At 38.6% G+C, this 22492-nt stretch overlaps 1 protein-coding gene across 2 annotated transcripts in view; it reads right to left on the bottom strand.

Annotated features, from left to right (window-relative positions):
• The window catches only part of LOC137089269 (CUGBP Elav-like family member 5), a 229676-nt gene that overhangs the window by 104684 nt on the left and 102500 nt on the right, over positions 1–22492 (bottom strand). For both annotated transcript variants that reach the window (XM_067452808.1, XM_067452809.1), the window contains exon 3: positions 19447–19495. In XM_067452808.1, coding sequence (XP_067308909.1) covers positions 19447–19495 — 49 coding nt within the window. The remainder of the gene's footprint in view (positions 1–19446; positions 19496–22492) is intronic.

The following is a 22492-nucleotide window of genomic DNA, read 5'->3' as shown; positions in this document are numbered from 1 at the left end:
AAAGAGCTTATAAAATGTGTAAAGGAGTCAAAACAGTGTCAGGACTCCCTCCGACACACACACAAACCAAGATCTGCTGCGAGGAGACGCGGTTCTGACGCCTGTCCTGAACTGTGATGGACATCACAGGTGTGCTTGAGCATCTTGTGACATCATGTCCTGTTTTTTGGTTGGTTTACATGTCTTTGGTCCGTGTTGCGTTCATATTTCAGAGTTGGTTAGTTTAGTGCGCACCAGGGTTCAGACGGCAGCGTTCACACTTATTCAAATGAACCGCACTAACAGAGCAATCACACCAGGGGTCGTTTAAATCCAACCAAACATGCCAAGTGTGAACACCCTTAGTCTGAAGCAATGGTTTAAAACGCTAATGTATATGAGCAAAAGTAGCAGAGAAGCTTGACTCAGCAGTAATATTTAGCGTTTGAAACTATTTCTATCTCCAAGCTTCAAAACATGCTAATATCCTAATACATCAGATACTTTGCAAAACAAGGCTCCTGCTGTGAGAATGGGCTGGATAACAATGTATTTTACAGATCTGGAGCTGAATGAATGATCTACAGTACTAGACTGGGACAAAATCACACCGTTAAACTCTAAATTAAACCTCGAAAGTAGATAGACCACTGCAGTACTCTGCTTTATTGTTACTTAAGCAATACTGCAAATGCACAAAACATCTTCAAGAAAAGCTTTGTTGTTGTTTTTTTTCATATCCGCTCGGAGAGAGAGAGGGGGGGGGGGATGAGGGGGGATGCTCTAAGCCGATTAAAAGCTGTAAATAGGCTTAAACATTGACACAACTGAGAGCCCAAACAAATATGCCCCTTTATTTCTCAGCAGGACTCATACGGAGGATTGCAAAAGCCTGAATGTACAAACCCTTTTCCCCCTTTGCCACTAAATCCCTTTTTCCCCTTGAACAGATAAACAGACTTTGTTCTATCCCTGGGTTATATTTTTCTAATATGCTAAGCAGTTGTCATACAAACAGAAGCATCTCGCAGGTGGAGTGGTAGTTTACACCTTCATCGTGTTCAGTGTGTTTTGTTTGCTCAGAGAGCAGTCAGATGGGACCGGCATGAACGCAAGAGCTTTTTTATCTTTGTTTGTTTTTAAGAGTGATGACAGCGAATGCCAGAGCATGTTTTTACTCCATGCAAACGCAACAGAGCGCGCCGATGTGTTGCAGTGAAATTAAAGCGCTACCCCGTTTAACCCGCATCAACACACTTTTGACTTGACAGGTGGAAAGAAAATCATGATAAAGTTAACTTTAAGATCTGGAGAACAGCTCTAACACATGCAATGATCACAAAATAAAGCAAGAAGTCACGAGAGGATGTGTTGCAGTGATTTCTACTATAGTTAAAGGGCTGGAAAACAGTGGCAATTCAATTATTAAACAAAACCAATGTTCAACTTTGTAGTAATACAACGTTGCGAGGGTGTGCGTGGTTTCTAGTGCATTGCAAAAACTATATGAGTGATTTCTAAGGAGTTGCTAAGTGGTTGTAAAGGTGTTAGGGCGGTTTCTAGGGTGTTGCTAGGATGCTGTAAGGGATTTAGAGTAGAGTGTTTATATTTGGTTGTGAGGGTGATGTAGGTGGTTTCTAGGGTGTTGCTAGGATGCTGTAAGTGATTTAGACTAGAGTGTTTATATTTGGTTGTGAGGGTGATGTGGGTGGTTTCTAGGGTGTTGCTAGGATGCTGTAAGTGATTTAGACTAGTGTTTATATTTGGTTGTGAGGGTGATGTAGGTGGTTTCTAGGGTGTTGCTAGGATGCTGTAAGTAATTTAGACTAGAGTGTTTATATTTGGTTGTGAGGGAGATGCGGGTGGTTTCTAGGGTGTTGCTAGGATGCTGAAAGGGATTTAGACCAGAGTGTTTATATTTGGTTGTGATGGTGATGTAGGTGGTTTCTAGGGTGTTGCTAGGATGCTGTAAGTGATTTAGACTAGAGTGTTTATATTTGGTTGTGAGGGTGATGTAGGTGGTTTCTAGGGTGTTGCTAGGATGCTGTAAGTGATTTAGACTAGAGTGTTTATATTTGGTTGTGAGGGTGATGTGGGTGATTTCTACGGTGTTGCTAGGATGCTGTAAGTAATTTAGACTAGAGTGTTTATATTTGGTTGTGAGGGTGATGTGGGTGGTTTCTAGGGTGTTGTTAAGCCGCTGTGAATAATTTTTAGGGTGTTGTTATATGGTTGAGAGGGTGATGTGGGTGGTTTCTAGGGCGTTGCTAGGACGCTGTAAGTGATTTAGACTAGAGCGTTTATATTTGGTTGTGAGGGAGATGTAGTGATGAGTGATTTATAGGGTGTGTTGTGGATGCTTTCTAAGGCTAATGCTGTGAGTGCATTCTAGCGCACTGTTAGTTATTGTGAGGACATTGTTATGTGTTCAGTCATGTGTTTTTAGCGCATTGCTATGCAGTGGTTTGCATAGCATATACGGATATAGTGGCTTTAAAACAACTGATACGATTTTAAACCAGAACTATCAGCTTAATAATGTAAATGAAGCATGCTTATTCCTTTTCAAAATAAACCATCATCATCAAAATATCATCATCATCATCTTACACACACACACACACACACACACACACACACAAACGCACGCACGCACGCACGCACACACACACACACACACACACACACACACACAAACACAAACACACGGCCTGAATGTTCATTTAGTGCTGCAAACCCTTCACATGAAATCAAATCATCCCGGTTGAGCTCTGAACACACAGGAGAGTCTAGATTTACCTGCTAATGCACACAACAACAAACACAGCTCCAAGAAGGTCATTAATCCGAAGGGAACACTTCATCGAGAGTTCACTGAGATGAATGCTTCACACTAATGTGCCGCAGCCGGGTGCAACAAACACCTTAGGTTGAGAAAACCCTACTAAACAAACTAAGGCCTATGGTTTTTTGCTGCAAAATGGTCCAGGTCATTCGGCACTGGTTCTGAATGTAAATACAATGATAACTGAAGCAGAACTACGTCTCTACAGTAACTGTACATCTTCATTTCACAGGATCAGCACACATCAAAAGGCTTTTAAAGTAAGCTAGAAGGTAGCTTTCCAGAACACACTTACATCTATCTAAAGCAAATTGGCAGTTCATTTTATTATTTATGATAATTATTTGTCAATATGCGTCATTTTGCAGCCACCTTGGAAACATCCCCGGGCAGCTATTTTCCATTCCAAACTTCCCGAGAGTTGTCGCGAACAGAAGTTTATACGCCATTTTCAGTAGCCAAATATGTTACACCGATGAAAGAAAATCTAAAATAAAACTGGGTTGGTGAGCATCTCTGCCAAAAAAGAAGCAGTGAACCGTCAATGGGTGTTTCGTTGCATACAGAGCAAGTGAAGACAGATGAAATCCAGTGGCATAATGTTGGCCAGATCCCATCACAGCAGGAGAATATTACAGACAGAAGGCTAGAAAAGTCAGAACAGAAGGGCTGAGACACATGCACCTACAGCGCCTCATCTATAACTCAGAGCTATGAGCCGTCGAACACAACGACAGCTACAAAACACGTGCAACACTCGTGACATTACTGGATGCTGCTGAATATGAGGCAAGTGTTGCTGGTTTACAGGTGTATCGAGCTGGTTAGATCAACTAGACTACAAGAAAGCGATTGCTCTAAGTGTCTTGTAAACCCTTGAATGGGTTGAAACCAATAAAAGCAAATGAACATCTTGCACTGTATGCAACAGCTGTCTTACAGTAATAGAAAAAGGCTCTGACATTGTGAAAAACTACTCATTTACAGGCATCATTGTAAATTAGAAACTATTTGCTGTGTGTAAAGAAAACATTTACATAATTCATTTGACATTCTTGAGGGGCGGACAGTGAAAAAGTAGGCAGGACATGAAAAATATAAACTCCTGACAGACAAAAGCTCCTTATTGTAGTCCTGCTGATCGCTGTACACTCAGCATGTTAAAATTTAACACGCTATCTTCTATAATGCAGCACACAAGTCAGCAAGCAGTAAGCAAGATAACATACATGATGCAATGCAATGAAAGAAATAAAATGTAGACCATTTGACGTTAAAATCGCAATGAGGACCTTGCTATATTTTTTAACCATAGGTTGCTGGTTTACATTTATTCAGAATACATTATTCTAAAGAAAAGAACAAATATTTGTAATAACTGTAATAATTTACTCCGCCCCGGGAATGATTTTCATTTCGCCCCAAGGCATCACAGACAGGGAAATAATATCTGCATATCTATTTAATCCGTGGTTTTGGTAATGCAGCCTGTCTGTATTTCATTAAATTAAATGGAAATGTTAACATTAACATAGGGAAAATCCGTAAAATAGGGAATGATGTACTGTATTGATTTGATTAAATTTTACAGGCGTTTTATCTATATTTAAAATGTTTAACTTCACTGCGTTTTATGTTAATCACAGATCATAATGTAATGTCCAGGTAATAAGCTGCCAGTACTTTTTCTGTTATTTTACAGCTTATTTTTTACTGTTAAAAAGTTCAATAAAAAAACAGTAATATTGTGAAAAATCATTACATACATGCTGTTATTACATACAATTGAAAGTGCATTTGCTGTGGAATAAAATAATTTCTTTAAACTTTTGAACAGTTCATTTAATGTAGATTAACACAAGGTTGTAAGGTTTTAAAAGACCAGTTTTGAATCTATAAAATCCTGGTCTGTGTTCAGAGAAGCACACCTGAACCGTTCAGCTGAATTACACAGCAGTGGCCGTTCATTAGGACTGTATTGGTTTCTTGAAGTGCAAGCAATAACCAGTCTAAACCCACATTTACGTTTCACTCAGCTAGTTCTGTCCAATCCAATACATCACGAGCCAATTAACATAAAAAACAAAAACAAAACCTATGATGCAGACTATAATACAATCATAATGTACAATTAGCTACAGTTTGCATCATTAACAGAACATAGCACAGCAAATCTCTCCATGCGAACACAAAAGCTAATGTTCAATCTAGTGACCCTTAAAGAGTGGAACAAAATGTCAGAGTTTAACAAGCGTGTAACAAATATCCATCCTCATTTGTGTGTGCCGTGATTATGAGATTTTAATGGCGGTTCTTTGAGGTGTAATCATTTCTACAGTGTGACCCTGAATGACACAGTAGACTTAGGGTGACCACACGTCTGGATGGAGTAACTTCTGGGATGCAAGTTTAGCCTGAGCTTTAATTTGCTTTTGCATTGATATAAATAAAGTCTACATTGACATTGCAGAAATGTATTGCTTTTTATGTCATGAGGAACTGGAAGTTAAAGGGATAGTTCATCCAGTAATTCACTTTCTGTCATCAGTCACTCACTCACTTCTGTCTATAGAGTGAAAGTCAATGGGGTCCAATGTTGTTGGACTCAAACATTCTTCAAAAGATCTAACAGGCTAGTCATACAGGTTTGAACCAACATCTGGGCAAGTAAAGATTGACCATTTAAATGTTTGAGTGAACTATCTCAAGGTTATGCAGTTATTATATATAGTTACGACTATATTAAAGAAATAGTTCACCCACAATTTTGATTTACTCACCCTCAAGTCATCCTAGGTGTATATGACTTTCTTATTTCAGACGAATATAATCTGAGTTATATTAAATATGAATGGCAACCCAACATGTGTAGCCAAAAAAGTGCGTCCATCCATTATAAATGTACTCCACACGGCTCCGGGGGTCAATAAAGGCCTTCTGAAGCGATGGGTTTTTGTAAGAAAAATATCCACATATTTAACACAAATATGGAAGGCAGGCCGAAGCTAGATATTTTACTTTATAAAGTTTTAAATGTGGATATTCTTCTTACAAATCCATTGATTCTCTTCAAAAGGCCTTTATTAACCCCCGGTGCCATGTGGACTATGTTTATAATGGATGGATGCACTTTATTGAGCTTCAAACTCATGAGTCCTGTTCACTGCCATTACAAAACTTAAGCATCAGAATATTTATTAATATAACTCTAATTGTGCTCATCAGAAAGAAGAAAGTCATATACACCTCGGATGGCATGAGGGTGAGTAAATCATGGGTTGATTTTAATTTTTAAAGTGAACTAACCATTTTATGCTCAATGCAAAACTTGCTTTATGTTGGATTGTAGTATCAATGCGGAAGTTTAGGTTTGACTAGTGATTCACAACACTTGATTTTCTTGTGATTTTTCTTTCAGCAGGTCCAAATCAAACTCAGGTCTATAACAGAGCCCCTAAAGGGACATGATGCTGGGAAACAAATATGAGATGAGAGGAAAAATAATGTCTTGCGTTCCCCCAAGAAACTTTGTGTTCACTCAAAACCTTCCAAGCTCTGAGAGCAAACGTAAATTTTCTCATTAGAGTGGAATGTTTGTATATATAACCCTAAAAAAACATTATATATATATATATATATATATATATATATATATATATATATATATATATATATATATATATATAAACAACATTTATATATTTTAAATATCTAGTAATTTAATTCATCTTTTTCATTATCATTTTTTTTCATTCATGTTTTACAATGCAGTTAAACAAAGCAATAAAATATGACATTAATTATTCATTTAAATTGCATTTTAGAAAAGTACATTTTCCTTTTTTTGACAAATACTTTTTTTTTTTCATTTGTCAAAATTCATTGGAAAATTCACTCATTATAGGCAACCAATCAACTTTTTGGTCTTATGTTAAGAGCCGCTCCCTCTCCCACATGCTAAAGTAGATATACTGAGGTAGAACTTCATTTTGAGGTGACATTGTTACACGTTACTACATGTACTACTACATTAATAACAATAAATTATACATGATTACAAGTTACTAACCCTGAGCCTAATCATAACCATAACTCCATAGTTAGTAGGCCTACATGTGTAGTTAATTAATATTACTCAGTACGTATTTGAATAAGTACAATATAACTACGTCTCCTTAAAATAAAGTGTAACCGATACGGATAACTGATTTGTTCATTTTATTTTTAAGTGTCAGGCCCAGTCCATTTAGGTCGCCCATCCATCAGAGCATGTGGACTAGGTTACTCTAACATGTTTTTATATTGTTCATCTGGTCACCCTGCAGATTGAACCAGTTTGAATACATCGTGTCTTTCCTTCTCTCCGTTTAGTCTCTGGAGCCAGAGAAACCTGCGTCACCCGTCCCAACAAAGCAATTGCTAAAATATGAATCACAAGGAATGCGAAGAAAAGACAACCCGAGGATTTGAAAAAGAGAGCACACCACGCTGAGATTTTGATGAGGGTTTTCAAGGTGGCTATTTAGCATTCTAAGACGATTACTATTTCTGTGGCGCAGAGGAGTTTCGCAATGGCTCCCAAACGCACTGTAAAACTCTGTAATGTCTCTCCCCTCCTCTACTATCCATTTTCCTCTGTTCTCCTCACATCTATTACTGCTTCTCCCCAAAAAAACCCATTACCAACTCATGGACAGCTGTGATAGGTGGCCCTATTTTCCTCTGTATACCTCGGGGATCCATAGCATGAGTCCTGCGCGGCCCGCCGAGCGGCAGAGCACATCCCGCATTGGCCGAGAGCAGGCCGAAGGCACGTCTCTGAGAGCGCACAGCCCATTTGCTTTGATTGTAGATCAATAGCTAAGAAAATGAAGGTTTTCTTTATTACGGTCATAATGTGTCAGGTCATCTGTTTGGTGACTCCGCTAATGACCGAAGCCGGAGCTCTCGGCTCATATCATCTCTAAACGCCATCCATCACACGGGCCAAACCAGACACACACCGCTGCCCGCATGCGAACCCATCTGTAAGATCTGGACAATGACCTGTCAATGGAATCAATTAATAAGTGGACAAATGATCATGTAGAAATAGTATCTGAGGGTCAGCATAATATTACTGTTACTACTGCTCACACTAAAGGTTAATGATATGAAAAATCCCATAATACTCTGCTGGGTGGGCTCTTTTGACTTAAACCAATAAGCAAACACCTAACAACCACCCAAACCCCTTAAAGGGGTCACGCTCAAAGTCATGCGCCTTGAGGCTCATTTATAATGTTAATAAAGTTTTTTGCACAAAACTTGTGGATCTGTAAGATTTTTAATATTTACAATAAACTCTGCTCACAAGGCTTCATTTATTTAATTACAGATGTTAAAAAACAAACAAAAGAACAGAAACATTTAAATTATTCCTGTGATCAAAGCTGAATTTATCATTATTACTCCACTCTTCAGTGTCACAGCTTCAAATCATCACATTAGAATGATTTCTGAAGGATCATTGGAGTCATTTCTGGAGTAATGATGTTGAAAATTCAGCGTTGTATCGCAAGAATAAATTACATATGACAATTTATTCAAATAAAAAATAAAACAGTTATTTTAAATTGTAATAATATTTCATAATATTACTGTTTGTTTCGTATTTTGTATATATATATATATATATATATATATATATATATATATATATATATATATATATATATATATATATATAGAGAGAGAGAGAGAGAGAGAGAGCTATTGCCCCCAAGTGAGTGTTTTGAAAACTTTATCCATATAAAATGTCATTAACAGGCAAAGCATTATGAAACTGTTTACTTGTGGTTTGTGATGAAGCTGCTGTCAGATTCAGTCCAGTCGCCGCTTCAGCTTTGAACAACTGGTTCCAATTCTCCATTACACTGTGCTTCTTTAAGAAAACAAACATATAATCCTCCCACGCGATCCGTGACGTCATTAAAATAAACCATCTAATTTTTACTAATGCTGGGATCCTTCTGAAGTCTGTACAGAGATGCAAACCAGCTGTTTAAATTGGACAGAATGGACACGTCAAATCCAATGATCCTTCACTCCTACTTGAGTGTGTGTAGTAAAGTGAACACACATCTGTATACTGTATCCAGTGTAGACAGCGTCGGCTATTATAAAAGGCTCTATCCAGCTCTAAAGGCTCTATTGACGCAACACTCACATCCAGTGCAGGAAAATATCAGCCATTAAAGCTGCAGTCCGCTAGCCTGACAAGCCAGACCCACATCAAGATGTTTGGTCTGGAAACTCACCATTGCCAGCTCAATCCGAGGGGCGGATAAACGGTTGTCTTTCAAACTCCCTCTGCACGCGATAGGATAGCGCTACAACCAACCAGAGCAACGAAGGTGAAGCGGCTCGTTGATAGATTAAACATTCACCGTATCCGGTCAGCAAAACTCTGAACACTTCTTCCCTTCTTAAGAATGACTTCAGTGCCGTTCTTTGTTCTTTTCTCAGAGAAAAGCTTAACTCCAAGTCTTCCAGAGTCGCGGTCAAAGCTGATTCGAAAGACCGCCGCCGTTCGCCAGTTTCTGTGTTTACTAGAAGCACGCAAACGCAACTCGGCGGTCGTCATTATGGCCCCGCCCACCGACTCTATACATGATGTGATTGGCCCGTCCAGATTGTGAGGAATACAGCTCAGATGTGTATTGAGAGTTCCTAGACGACACTTGCGGGCAGATTAAATTTGCTGCCGCTAGGATTCGTCTAGATTTCTAGGCTAGCAGTCCGCAACTTTTTGCACTCTAGTGGTTAATAAACAGAACTGCATGCGTCTTGTGGAAGAACATTTCAGCCGGAGCTACTTCTCTCTGTTTATGTCTATGGTGGATCACGCAGGGACTGTGCTCCTCCGCAGTGGTACCTACCAGTCTGGCCTGAAATAGTCCCAATATAAATACTTATTATAAGCATACCATAATGATTCAGGGTAAGACAAAAACACGGTTTGGAAAATGGATTCATGTTGTACATTCTCATTATATAATTTTTGTAAATCTTGAACACAAAAAAAGTTACGGACAGCAGCTTTAAGCGACTGAACGCCAGTGGGCGGGGCCTATGCTGGGATGATGTCTAACTATTTGTCAATGTCTTGCTCCGGAGGCGGGCACATGTAAATAGTTTTCCTCCACAGATCCTGCAATATCAAAATGAGCTGTTTAAGGAGCCTATTTAAATAAGTTCTTTGTTTGTAATGAGGAGGACTTTTCAAGCTATGAAACTTGCAGGATGTTTTAATGGTACAAAGTACTTTTATGTCAAAAGATGGAGGAAAATTAGATTTCTCATGTCATGACCCCTTTAAAAACTACACAACACTTATATTTAAAAATATAACAATTTAGTTGTAATGTTAGTCAGTAAAGATAACAGTTCAGATGATTAAATACTTCTAAAATAATACTAATAATACTGAGACTACTACTGTAGTTTTTATTAAATATTTTGAATATTCATTTTCATTTTCATTGTATTCATTTCCTTTCATTTCACTTTCATTCCATGTTTTTTAATGTCTATACAGTTTTTAGAAATGTATTTATTTTCAATAGTAAGTTAGTCATTTTTTTAGTACATTTAGTACATCAAGTAAACTAGTTTAGTAAACTAAACAAAAATCAGAAAATACATTTATTCTTAGTTAATATTTCTTTTCTTTTTTGCAACAAACTTGTTCTTCATGGTTTAGTTTTAGTTTTAAATAACTATAAATATTATCTCAGTGATATTCAAATAACACTGTTTAATACTAGTATACTCAATTTTCACCTTTGCTATTTTATTTTATTTTATTTGACTTATTTTGCACTTGCCACAAATATAAGCTTTCGTCATGCCAAAATTGAGAAATAAGAAAAAGATTGTCAGAGTGAGAAGACAGGTGAATAAGTACAGTGATTAAAATGTATTCTGAGCTTGCTGAACTGGACATAAATGATGTAGCAGCCAGTCAGATAGAGTGAACTTCAAAGAGAGAGAAAGAGAGAGGGATGGGGGTTGGGTTTTCATAGAGAGACTCATTTAGCATCATTCTCTCAGAGCTTTGAGGGACGGGACTCGACCGGCTTCACATCTCACACCCAACCACTTTAATAACACGAGAAAATGAAACACATGAGAGAGTGAGAGAGAGTCGCTCTGTTCTGAAACCTAGTGTGCTGCCTACATAGACGGCGTTTCACTGCGTCACAGACCTGAAGGCCGTTCAGAAAGGTAGGCAGTGAAGTGACGGCACATTATTTTGGCCAAAATTGAAGCAGAATCATTTAAAGAGGAGATTATCCCAGAATGCATTGTGGAAAAAAATCCATTCAAGATTGAATGTGAGAGAAATGTTGAGTATATGCAATTTAATTTACAATAAATTACAAAACTATTGATTAAACAGACGGTTTAGCCAATAATTGAGTAGCCTACGTCAGCATCATGCTAAAGAGGCTCTATTTACATTTATGCATTTTCAGACGCGTTCATCTAAAGTGGCTTACATTGCATTCAAGTTACTCAATATTTTACTCACTATTTCAGTTAGATGTTGTCTATAGGCACTAGACAGAAAGGAGGCTCGCTAGAGCTGTGTGCTTCTCTCGTTCTCTGTGTCCGTCCTTCTCCCTCCCTCCATCTGTCTGTCTCTCAGTGGTATCAATCCTAAAGACAGCTCAGAGAATCAGAATGGCGCTTAAAACCGACAGGCAGAAAGGGTGAGGGGAGATAAGGGCTCTCCAAAACTAGGGCATAAAATCAAACATTGGGCCACGGCCAGCCAGAAAGAGAGGGAGGGAGGGAGAGAGAGAGAGAGAGAGAGAGAGAGAGAGAGAGAGAGAGAGAGAGAGAGAGAGAGAGAGAGAGAGAGAGAGAGAGAGAGAGAGAGAGAGAGAGAGAGAGAGAGAGAGAGAGAGAGAGAGAGAGAGAGAGAAAATAACTTCTCCCTTTGATGCAGCTGCACACATGCACGCGCACCCGCACGCACACACACACACACACACACACACACACACACACACACACACACACACACACACACACAACAACACATGCACACACACGCACGCACGCACACACACACACAACAACACACACACACACACGCACAACACATAATTTAGTATGATTTAAGCGGTTTCCTCATGGGGACTAAAATATCTTGTGGACACTTGGACATTGTTATGTTAATAAAGTACTGAAAAAACAAGTTGACACTCCAAAAATGTTTGGATGTATAAACCAAATAATGAGAAGAACTGAATGTGAAGCATATCATGTTTTGAGCAACACTACTACTGTACATGACCTCCACTTGGGCTGTTATCATGTAAATCTGTCCTCCAGGCCTGCTGGACTGAATGAGATCTGGAAACCCTGAGCTCAGCAAATGAGTTCACTTCATTATAACAGAGCGTTGCCAGATTGGAGCAACAGCACTTTTACTGTAGTCTCAATGAGGCACGAGGCGAGGATAACCGCACTACACAAACGCACGCACGCGGACACACAATCATACATCACTGAGATAATTGCATATAGGAAACACAGCGAGCCCCGCCCATCCACAATGAGTAGATCCATTACGGCTGTAATCAATACTCCACTACGCTTTATCACTGCACTGAGACAAATAGAGCTTCGTGATGAATGAGACGTTTGGTTAACGATCAGGTCAGGATGGTAAAGGTCAAATCTTTATGGGGGTTTCTTATGATATCAGGGCAGGAGGTGCCGGGTGCACATGACCGCTGACATTACGCTTTAATGACCAGAAGAGAAACCCAGGCCGCATCTCAGTCCATTCCCAAATTGAAAAACATTGAAACAGTATGCCAAATTGTCCTGTACTTTTAACTGTAATTTCTGGACGACTTTTGCTTTTTTTGGGTGTAGTATTACACACGATTGTTTGTACTATAAAAGAGGAGTTTATTAAGGCAGTGTTTAAATGCAAAATGAATGCATGTTGCTACATGCAAATGCAAGCAGTGTGTGACTATGTCTAGGTACATTGGAATTTTTTTTGCGTAGAAATAATTTTTCATTCAGAAATTGCTAGTTAATTTTTCAATTTATTTAAAAGATTAAATTAAACATGAAAAAATGAAGTAGAAAAACTAATAATCATAATTTATTTAGAACTTTGAAAAAATCATGCTGCAATGATATAGTTGAACATACAAATGAACAGGGCATACAAATTATTTTTCTAGTCATTCATGGATGGATAGACAGAGACTGATAGAATTACATATGGATGGATGGATGGACTGAAAGAATTACAGATGGAATGACAGATGGACAGAAAGATGGAAGGATGGATGGACAGATAAACTGATAAAATTATGAATGATGGATGGATGGATGGATGGATGGATGGATGGATGGATGGATGGATGGATGGATGGATGGATGGATGGATGGACTGAAAGAATTACAGATGGATGGATGGATGGATGGATGGATGGATGGATGGATGGACGGACGGACTGATAGAATTATAGATGGATGGAGAGCCAGATATACTTATATAATTACCGATGGATGGATGGATGGATGGATGGATGGATGGATGGATGGATGGATGGATGGATGGATGGATGGATGGATGGATGGATGGATGGATGGATGGACAGACGGACGGACGGATGGATAGACTGATAGAATTATAGATGGATGGAGAGCCAGATATACTTATATAATTACCGATGGATGGATGGATGGATGGATGGAAGGATGGATGGATGGATGGATGGACAGACGGACGGATGGATAGACTGATAGAATTATAGATGGACGGACAGCCAGATAGACTTATATAATTACCGATGGATGGATGGATGGATGGATGGATGGATGGATGGATGGATGGATGGATGGATGGATGGAATGAAAGAATTACAGATGGACAGAATGATGGATGGATGGATGGATGAATGGATGGATGAATAAATGGACGGACGGACAGACTGATAGACTTATATAATTACCAATGTATGGATGGATGAATGGATGGATGGATGGATAGAATTACAGAAGGATGGATGGATAGATGGATGCATGGATAGAATTACAGAAGGATGGATGGATGGATGGATGCATTGATAGAATTACAGATGGATGGATGGATGGATGGATGGATGGATGGATGGACAGATAGGCTGATATAATTAGGATGGATGGATGGATGGATATAGAGAGACTGATATAACTACGATGGATGGATGGATGGATGGATGGATGGATGGATGGATGGATGGATGGATGGATGGATGGATATACAGACTGATATAACTAGGATGGATGGATGGATGGATGGATGGATGGATGGATGGATGGATGGATGGACAGACAGACTTCACAGTAGTCCGTTCTGCTTGTGTGTTCATGAATAAGGCCTGTAGTGTCAAACACAGGTAAATGTTAAAGCGCTGTCAGTGAGATGTTATTTTGGGTGCAGTGCCGGTTCTGATTGAGTAAATGTCATTTCCCAGCATAGTAGATCAGTATTGAGCTGCTAATTGACCCTTTGTTAATTACAAATAATTAGTTTAAGCTAATCTGATAATGCCCTTCATTGCTGGTTTTCTGATAAGCTATTGACAGGAGCTTCCCTTCCGCCCTGGACTACCCACCGATCTGCCAATATCAGTGACATCAGTTAGTGAAGACACGGAGCAGGCAGGGTTTGGGCTGAATCTGAGCGGATGAACATCTACCTGAGGGCTACTGTGTGATCAACACTGTCTAATAGTCCTGTAGCATCAATAGTAAAACTCATTTACACCTTCTCTAAGAGCGACATGGAAAGAATGCTACATAGGGGCGTTTCTAATGAAAGGAATATTTACAAAAACCTTAGTGAAGTGGGCAAACAATGGTTAAAGGATGAAACCAGGGCCATTCGGAACTGAATTGAGAATGGATTTGAAATGAGTTTGCAGATTTGAATCTAACAAGAAGAGAAAACATTGTCGAGACAAAGTGTTCAAATAATTTTAAACAGCTTTGAAGTTTGAAGGTCTATAAGCCTTAGACAGACAGCTATATAAACAGATAGACAGAACGGATGGATGGATGGAGAAATGGTGAAAAATGGAGAGATACAGATGAAAGGATGGACAGGTAGGTAGATAGATAGATAGATAGATAGATAGATAGATAGATAGATAGATAGATAGATAGATAGATAGATAGATAGATAGATAGATAGATAGATAGATAGATAGATAGATAGATAGATAGATAGATAGATAGATAGATAGAACAACAGCTAGAACGATAGAATGATAGAACGATTGATAGAACGATCGATAGATAGATAGATAGATAGATAGATAGATAGATAGATAGATAGATAGATAGATAGATAGATAGATAGATAGATAGATAGATAGATAGATAGATAGATAGAATGATAGAACCATCGATAGAACGATCGATAGATAGATAGATAGATAGATAGATAGATAGATAGATAGATAGATAGATAGATAGATAGATAGATAGGTAGGTAGATAGATAGATAGATAGATAGATAGATAGATAGATAGATAGATAGATAGATAGATAGATAGATAGATAGATAGATAGATAGATAGAACGATCGATCGATCGATAGATAGATAGATAGATAGATAGATAGATAGATAGATAGATAGATAGATAGATAGATAGATAGATAGATAGATAGATAGATAGATAGATAGATAGATAGATAGATAGATGATCATGAGAAACAGTAACAGTGATGGCCACACTAGCACACACACACACACACACACACACACACACACACACACACACACACACACACACACACACACACACACACACACACACCGCAGTAATGAAGAGCTCACTCTACGCTCTCCCCTTAAGCTGCATTCAGACATCAGACAGATTTTGTTCTTTAACTTATTCCTCATCAGACGTCCGAAGAATGAGACCTCGAATCAGGGCACAAAAGATCTCTCTAAATGGTGCTGCATTTGGCCTATCCAAGCTCAGATTTGGAGACCCGTAAGCCAAAAAGGTCTTTTGTTTGGGGTCCTAAAAGCATTTCAGTATTTTAGACGCATCCCTCTATTTTCTGCTTCAGAGTGGGCGGCAGGCGGGGGATAAACACCGTTTATGACAGAGAAGAGTGAATTTGGCCTTGTGACAGAACGCTCTCACCACAGGTTTTTGTCCATCCAAACATTACGAAAGACGCGGGCTGTTTTCTCTGAAAGATGGTTAGGTATGGCTCTACGTGTGTGTGTTTTTGTGCTTTTGTGTATTCACTGAATGGTGACAATAACCTAGTCAGTTGCTTTGCTCTCATTGAGCTTCTGAGACAGAAAAAGGAAGCTCGTAAATGGCTGATCTGAAACGTAGCACACGGCCATCATACAAAGCGTCCGCCATCTTTAATAATACAATTGCAGTTCTGCACTTGAATCTGGACAAAAGAAGGTACACCACTGCTTAAAAGTTTGAAAGCAAGGACTCATTCAATTGATCAGAAAAGACTAGACATGTTACAAAAGATCTCTATTTCAAATAAATGCTGTTCTTTTGAACTTTCTATTCACCAAAGAATACTGAAAAAAAATTATTATGGCTTCCACGAAAAATATTAACCAGCACAACTGTTTTCAACATTCATAATAATAATAAATGTTGATCTTGAGCAGAAAATCACCATATTATAATAATTTCTGAAGGATTGTGTGAGACTGCAGACTGGAGTAAAAGCTTTGATCAGGAATACATTTAATATTAATAATATTTGCCAATATTAGTGACTGAAACATTTGATTTGGTGTAGAATTTTTTCCCCTCAGAAATTGCTATTACATTTCTCTAGCAATATCTTAAATAATACTGTAAACAAGTGACTTATTTTTAAGTGAACTAAAAAGTATTGTTCAAATTTCTTTTGCATAAAAAATATTAGATTTCATAATGTTTCATCCAAATGTTATAACCTCTTCTCCACATCTGAAATGACTTGTTTTTCCCCTAATGATGTAACCAATGTCTCACGAGAGGGGAAATATATTATTATAAATAATAAATATATAGTATCATGACCTACTTTCTACAACCAATCAAATCCCATGGGATAAAATCAAGTTTCACCCTTCATCATTTCCCACTCTTTCACACTAAAGCGCAAGATATTCACACACGCACACACACACACAAGCGTTATAGATGCAAACGCACGACGCCACGATCGTGTCAGTGAGACTGAGATATCCGTCTTGTGTTAGCTCAGAAATGTCACATCACGTTGAAAACACACACTTGTTCAAGTAAAGTGTCATCTCCTCTCTGTTTGTGGTCATGCATTTTTACACATGCGGATACATGGCACAATCGTTTTCCTCTTGACGAACACACACAGAGAGAGAGAGAGAGAGAGAGAGAGAGAGAGAGAGAGAGAGAGAGAGAGAGAGAGAGAGAGAGAGAGAGAGAGAGAGAGAGAGAGAGAGAGAGAGAGAGAGAGAGAGAGAGAGAGAGAGAGAGAGAAGGCTGTATTTTATTGATTGTGCGTTCAAGCCCGCCTGACTCCAGCTTGTATATTTAAGAAAAGCAGGCCGAGCGTTGGGACCCCTGGGCCCACCGTCACAGCAGCGGATCGAATGACTATTTCATTTACAGTCTTATGCTAATGCACTTGGCAGGAGCAGGACGAGGTCTGTGCACACATCTGCACTCAATAACCCAATCACTTTAACCAAAATTAATACCCAGAACAGACAGAGAGACTGCTGGAGCGGGCACACTCAGTGTGTTCAGAAAACACTGCAATGCAAAAAGATATAATATCTTAATCAGTTTATCTAGTAAAAAATAGTTATACATCATTGAATATGTTTGAAACAATGCATTTAGTTGAGAAACACAATTGTTTAAGATAGTTTACAGATAATATATATTTTAAAAGTAAAGTATTCTTAATATTAATAGGATTTTTTTTTTTTTTTGTTGTATTAAGCAGACTCCTGGCCTAATTTGCACACACACACACACACACACACACACACACACACACACACACACACACACACACACACACACACACACACACACACACACACACACACACACACACACACACACACACACACACACACACACACACACACACACACACACAGTTTGGGGACTTTCCATTGACATTCTTATAGACATAGATCCCCTTACAATTGCCCTATTTATAAAAGTCAAAAATGTTATAAATGAGTCTATTAAAAACATTATTATAAATAAATTCTGTAGAAAATCATATGAATGAAGGCTTGTTTCCTCCAGAATGTTTGAATCTTTCGAATGAATGATTCAATGACACATGATCAAATACATGTTAACAGTCCCAGACGCCACTTACTGGCATAACTATGTAATAGACAGAGTTTTTTTCAAAGGTCATTACTCATTCTGATCACTAATGCAACATCTGCGTATATATTCAGACTATAAACTTTCATCTCAGTACTTTCATTATTATTGGATGTTTGCAAAAGACCGTGTAGTTGAAAAGACAGTTTGTGGAGCGGTTTCAAACATACAGCTTACATGAGCGCTGCTCTCGCTGGATCAGTGCGAAAGCAGGATTAAATATTCCGTGTGAACGCAGTTTCAAAGGTTTAATAGACATAGCAGAATCATTGTCAATTAGGAATAAGATCTTGTGTGTGTTTGAATCGAGATTGCGATCTTTTAATGATTAATTTTGCATGAATGTGCTTACAGACTATGTGTGTATGTATCAGATCTCAAAAGTAACTGGGGTCTTCCAAGATCCATGTAAAGGGTAACGTGTTATTGTATTTAGTCTGTTTATCAAATTATTCAATTTATTTAATTTGATGAAAACATGTATTAATATATCAGGCAATTTTGCTTCTCAAGCTATTTTAATTTAATTTGTTTTAAGATAAATTAGCATTGTTTTACATTGTAGATAGACCACATAGATCCACACTGTAAGAAAAGAAGCTGCCTTAAATTTGTAAGTACAATCGACTTGAATGGTTAAGTCCGTTCAACTTCAATTACATAAACTGACTTAAAAAAGGAGTTGATTCTTATATAACTTGAGAAACTTAACTTAAAAAAATGTGAAAATTGCTTTACACTTTTTGATGAGAAAACCATAATATGCTCAATATGCAACACCTGCTACCCATGATTGGTTTATAAATGTGAAATTATTATAACAAATTACAGGAAATCAAACTATTTGCAACTTGATACGACATCTTACATGGTGTGAGAACCTGAAAATATATATTTTTTAAAACAGTGCAACAACCAAAGATGTCCATCTGTCCTGCGTTTGTGTGCACATTCAAATTCAACCCACGTTTCCTAAATCATTGCTCACTGTCACTGAAAAAATCCCAAAAAAACCCAACAATGAAATAAATCTAATCAAATAAAGTATAGAGCCCCGGACAGAGTGCGAACACTTCCAGTCAAAGCTAATATCACCGGCACACAACGGCCCAAAGAGAAAGCGAGTGAGTGAGAAGATAAAATAAATGAGTGTGGAGCAATAAAGCGAGGTAGAAATGAAATCTCTTTACCTCCTCGACTCTCGCTGTCAGCTGGCTTCACCTGAATAGGCCGCGTCATCTGCGAGAGAGAAAGAGAGAAAGAGGGGAAGAGAGGAAGAAAGAAAGGTTAATGTGGAGGTGTAAGACAGAGACAGCCAGAGGAGCAGGATAGGAGCACGCCGTCTCGCTGCTGGATTCACGGCTGTCAGAGACACTGAAGCTCAGAGACGTCAAGCCCACGGGCCGTGAGAGACTGCACACACACACACACACACCTGCGCTCACACGAGTCATTTCAGAGCCGGCTCGCATCAGGACTTCAGTGCATCTGCTGTGATTTGAGTTAGACTGGTGCATATGAGATCAGAAATCAGAAGACATGACATTTGACAACTTTGAACGTGTGTGTGTCTCCCGGTTCTGAGATGTTTCTCCTGGGAAAAGCATCTACAACAACGCCTTTAACGCATGCCAAGATTATCCAAGATAAAGTCTGCAATCAAAAGTCAGAGATCTCAATATTAACACGCGAGACGCTAGAACATTGTCGTGATTCATACACACTTTGAACGATATTTTAAGGGATTCACTCCAGATGTTTAACCCTCAGGTATTGTTGTTCGTGGTCGAAACTGACCGAACCCATGTAACGTAACTTGTTTTATTTTCAGTCAAATCAATGTAATATATTTTTGTTCAATAATATTTTTCGTTTTGAGAGCATGGTACAAATGAATATTTATGCAAAATTATAATACATTTTTCATTAAATAAATAAATAAAAAAAGTATTACTTTCAAATTAAAGCAGTATTTTGTGTTAAAATAAACAAAATGCCTTTAAAATAAAATGTTTGAAGGTAGATTAGTGCCATTTGGTGGGAGTAAAAAAAGAAAAACAGTGCTAACTATTAATACGCAGTAATTAGGAGTTTATAGAGGCAAAGGTCATAGTGCATTGGACCCAAAACCCAAAACCATGACTCCTCTGTACCGCTACACACACACACACACACACCCACACACACGCGTTTGTTTTGGGACATTCCATAGGCGTAAGGGTTAATATACAGTACAAACCGTATTTTCTATCCCCCTACACTGCCCCTACACCTAAACCTACCCATCATAGGAAACATTCTGCATTTTTACTTTCTAAAAATCTCATCCTGTATGATTTATAAGCATTTTGAAAAGTGGGGACATGGCCAATGTCCTCATATTTCATCCTCTCCTTGTAATACCTGTGTCATACCCATGTCATTATACACATTTGTGTCCTCATATGTCACAAAAACATGCCCACACACACGCACGCACGCACGCACGCACGCACACACACACACACACACACAAACACATGTTGGTCTATGTGGTTTACAGGGACTCTCCATAGGCGTAATGGTTTTTATACTGTACAAACCGTATTTTCTATCCCCTTACACTGCCCCTGCCCCTAAACCTACCCATCACAGGAAACATTCTGCATTTTTACTTTCTCAAAAAAACATCGTTTAGTATGTTTTTAAGGCCATTTGAATTATGAGGACATTTGATATGTCCTCATAAACCACATTTATAGCGTAATACCAGTGTAATACCCATGTAGTTATACAAATTTGTGTCCTCATAAACCACATAAACAGGCTCACACACACACACACACACACACACACACACACACACACACACACACACACACACACACACACACACACACACACACACACACACACACACACACACACACACACACACACACACACACACACACACACACACACATTATAAATTGTAGCCATTGCCATAAAATAATCCCTCTAAGCCAAAACATGATTTCGGTTTGTCTATTTCCTGTCCACTTTTCCAAAGAAATTTGAAAAGAAACAAAGTTGACACTTTAAAGAAACCCAATTGCGAGTCAAACAGAGCAGCCTCTGAGCAATCCGATTTCTTCAGAGGTTAGATGAGGTCTGTACCGTCTGTTTAACCCTGCTTTGTTCCATCGCCTCATCTCTGCATGCTCTGTTCACTTCTTAATTTCCGTCAAAACTTCTCTTTCTTCATCGCATTTTCACTTCATTACGGTTCACTCTTAAAGATGGATGTTTATGAATTCGTTAGATGCCTTTTTCCTCGAGCACAGAGGCACAAACTCATTGTGTCTTTCATGAATACGAAGCGTGTGCTGTGATGCACAGAAAAGCCCAAACACGCACATTTGCATTTGTTTAGTGTCTGATGTGAGGAGGAAGACGAGCGTGTGAAGACGACAAGAGAGAAAGACAGTCTTACACATCTAATAAGTTGACACTGAGATGTTTTGTGGGGAGCAGCTTTAAAACCTGTAATCTGATAAGGGCGAGAATGAAAGCTGATCAGATCACGACAGCATTATGCATCCCGTACGTGACTCTCCCCTCGACAACAGGAAATCACTGCACCTCCCCAAAATCAAAGCTGACGGGCCACGTACCAGAAACACGGTATATTAAACCAGGCAAACAATCAGAGAAACTGAATGACAGAAAGAGAGAAAACTTCAATGCAAAACTCATCCGGCACCATTTGTGCTCCAGGCATGAATGAGTTCTCAAAATCATATAACTGGTGAGGCGAGGTGTGCTGGGAATTTACTAAGTGATGGGATTTATGCCCTAGCAACCAATCAGAATACACTAGCAACAACACAGCAACACCCTAGCAACCACCCAGAATGCCAAGAAGAACACATAGAAATGCACTATAAAACCCTCAAAACACCTTAGCAACCCCACGGCAACCACCCAAAACAACCTAGTAATGCCCTAGCAACCACTTAGAACACACTAGAAATGTGCTATGAACTACCTAGACAACAGTCAGAACATCTGCACAAATGCATATAATGCACTTTGGCAAATACCACATTTTCCAGTTACTGAATTAAAAATGTTATTTTAAATAAGCAGACAAACTTCCAATGAAAGAGGGCCTGTCGCCTGAGATATATCAAGAGACCAGAATATTATAGCAATAATATATTATCAAGCAACCATGAGGACACCATATCAACCGCCTAGCAACACTATAAAACA

The sequence above is a fragment of the Pseudorasbora parva genome, chromosome 9 (genome assembly GCF_024679245.1).
Source record: "Pseudorasbora parva isolate DD20220531a chromosome 9, ASM2467924v1, whole genome shotgun sequence".
NCBI classification, from domain to species: domain Eukaryota; kingdom Metazoa; phylum Chordata; class Actinopteri; order Cypriniformes; family Gobionidae; genus Pseudorasbora; species Pseudorasbora parva.
This window is presented reverse-complemented; position numbering and strand designations above follow the sequence as displayed.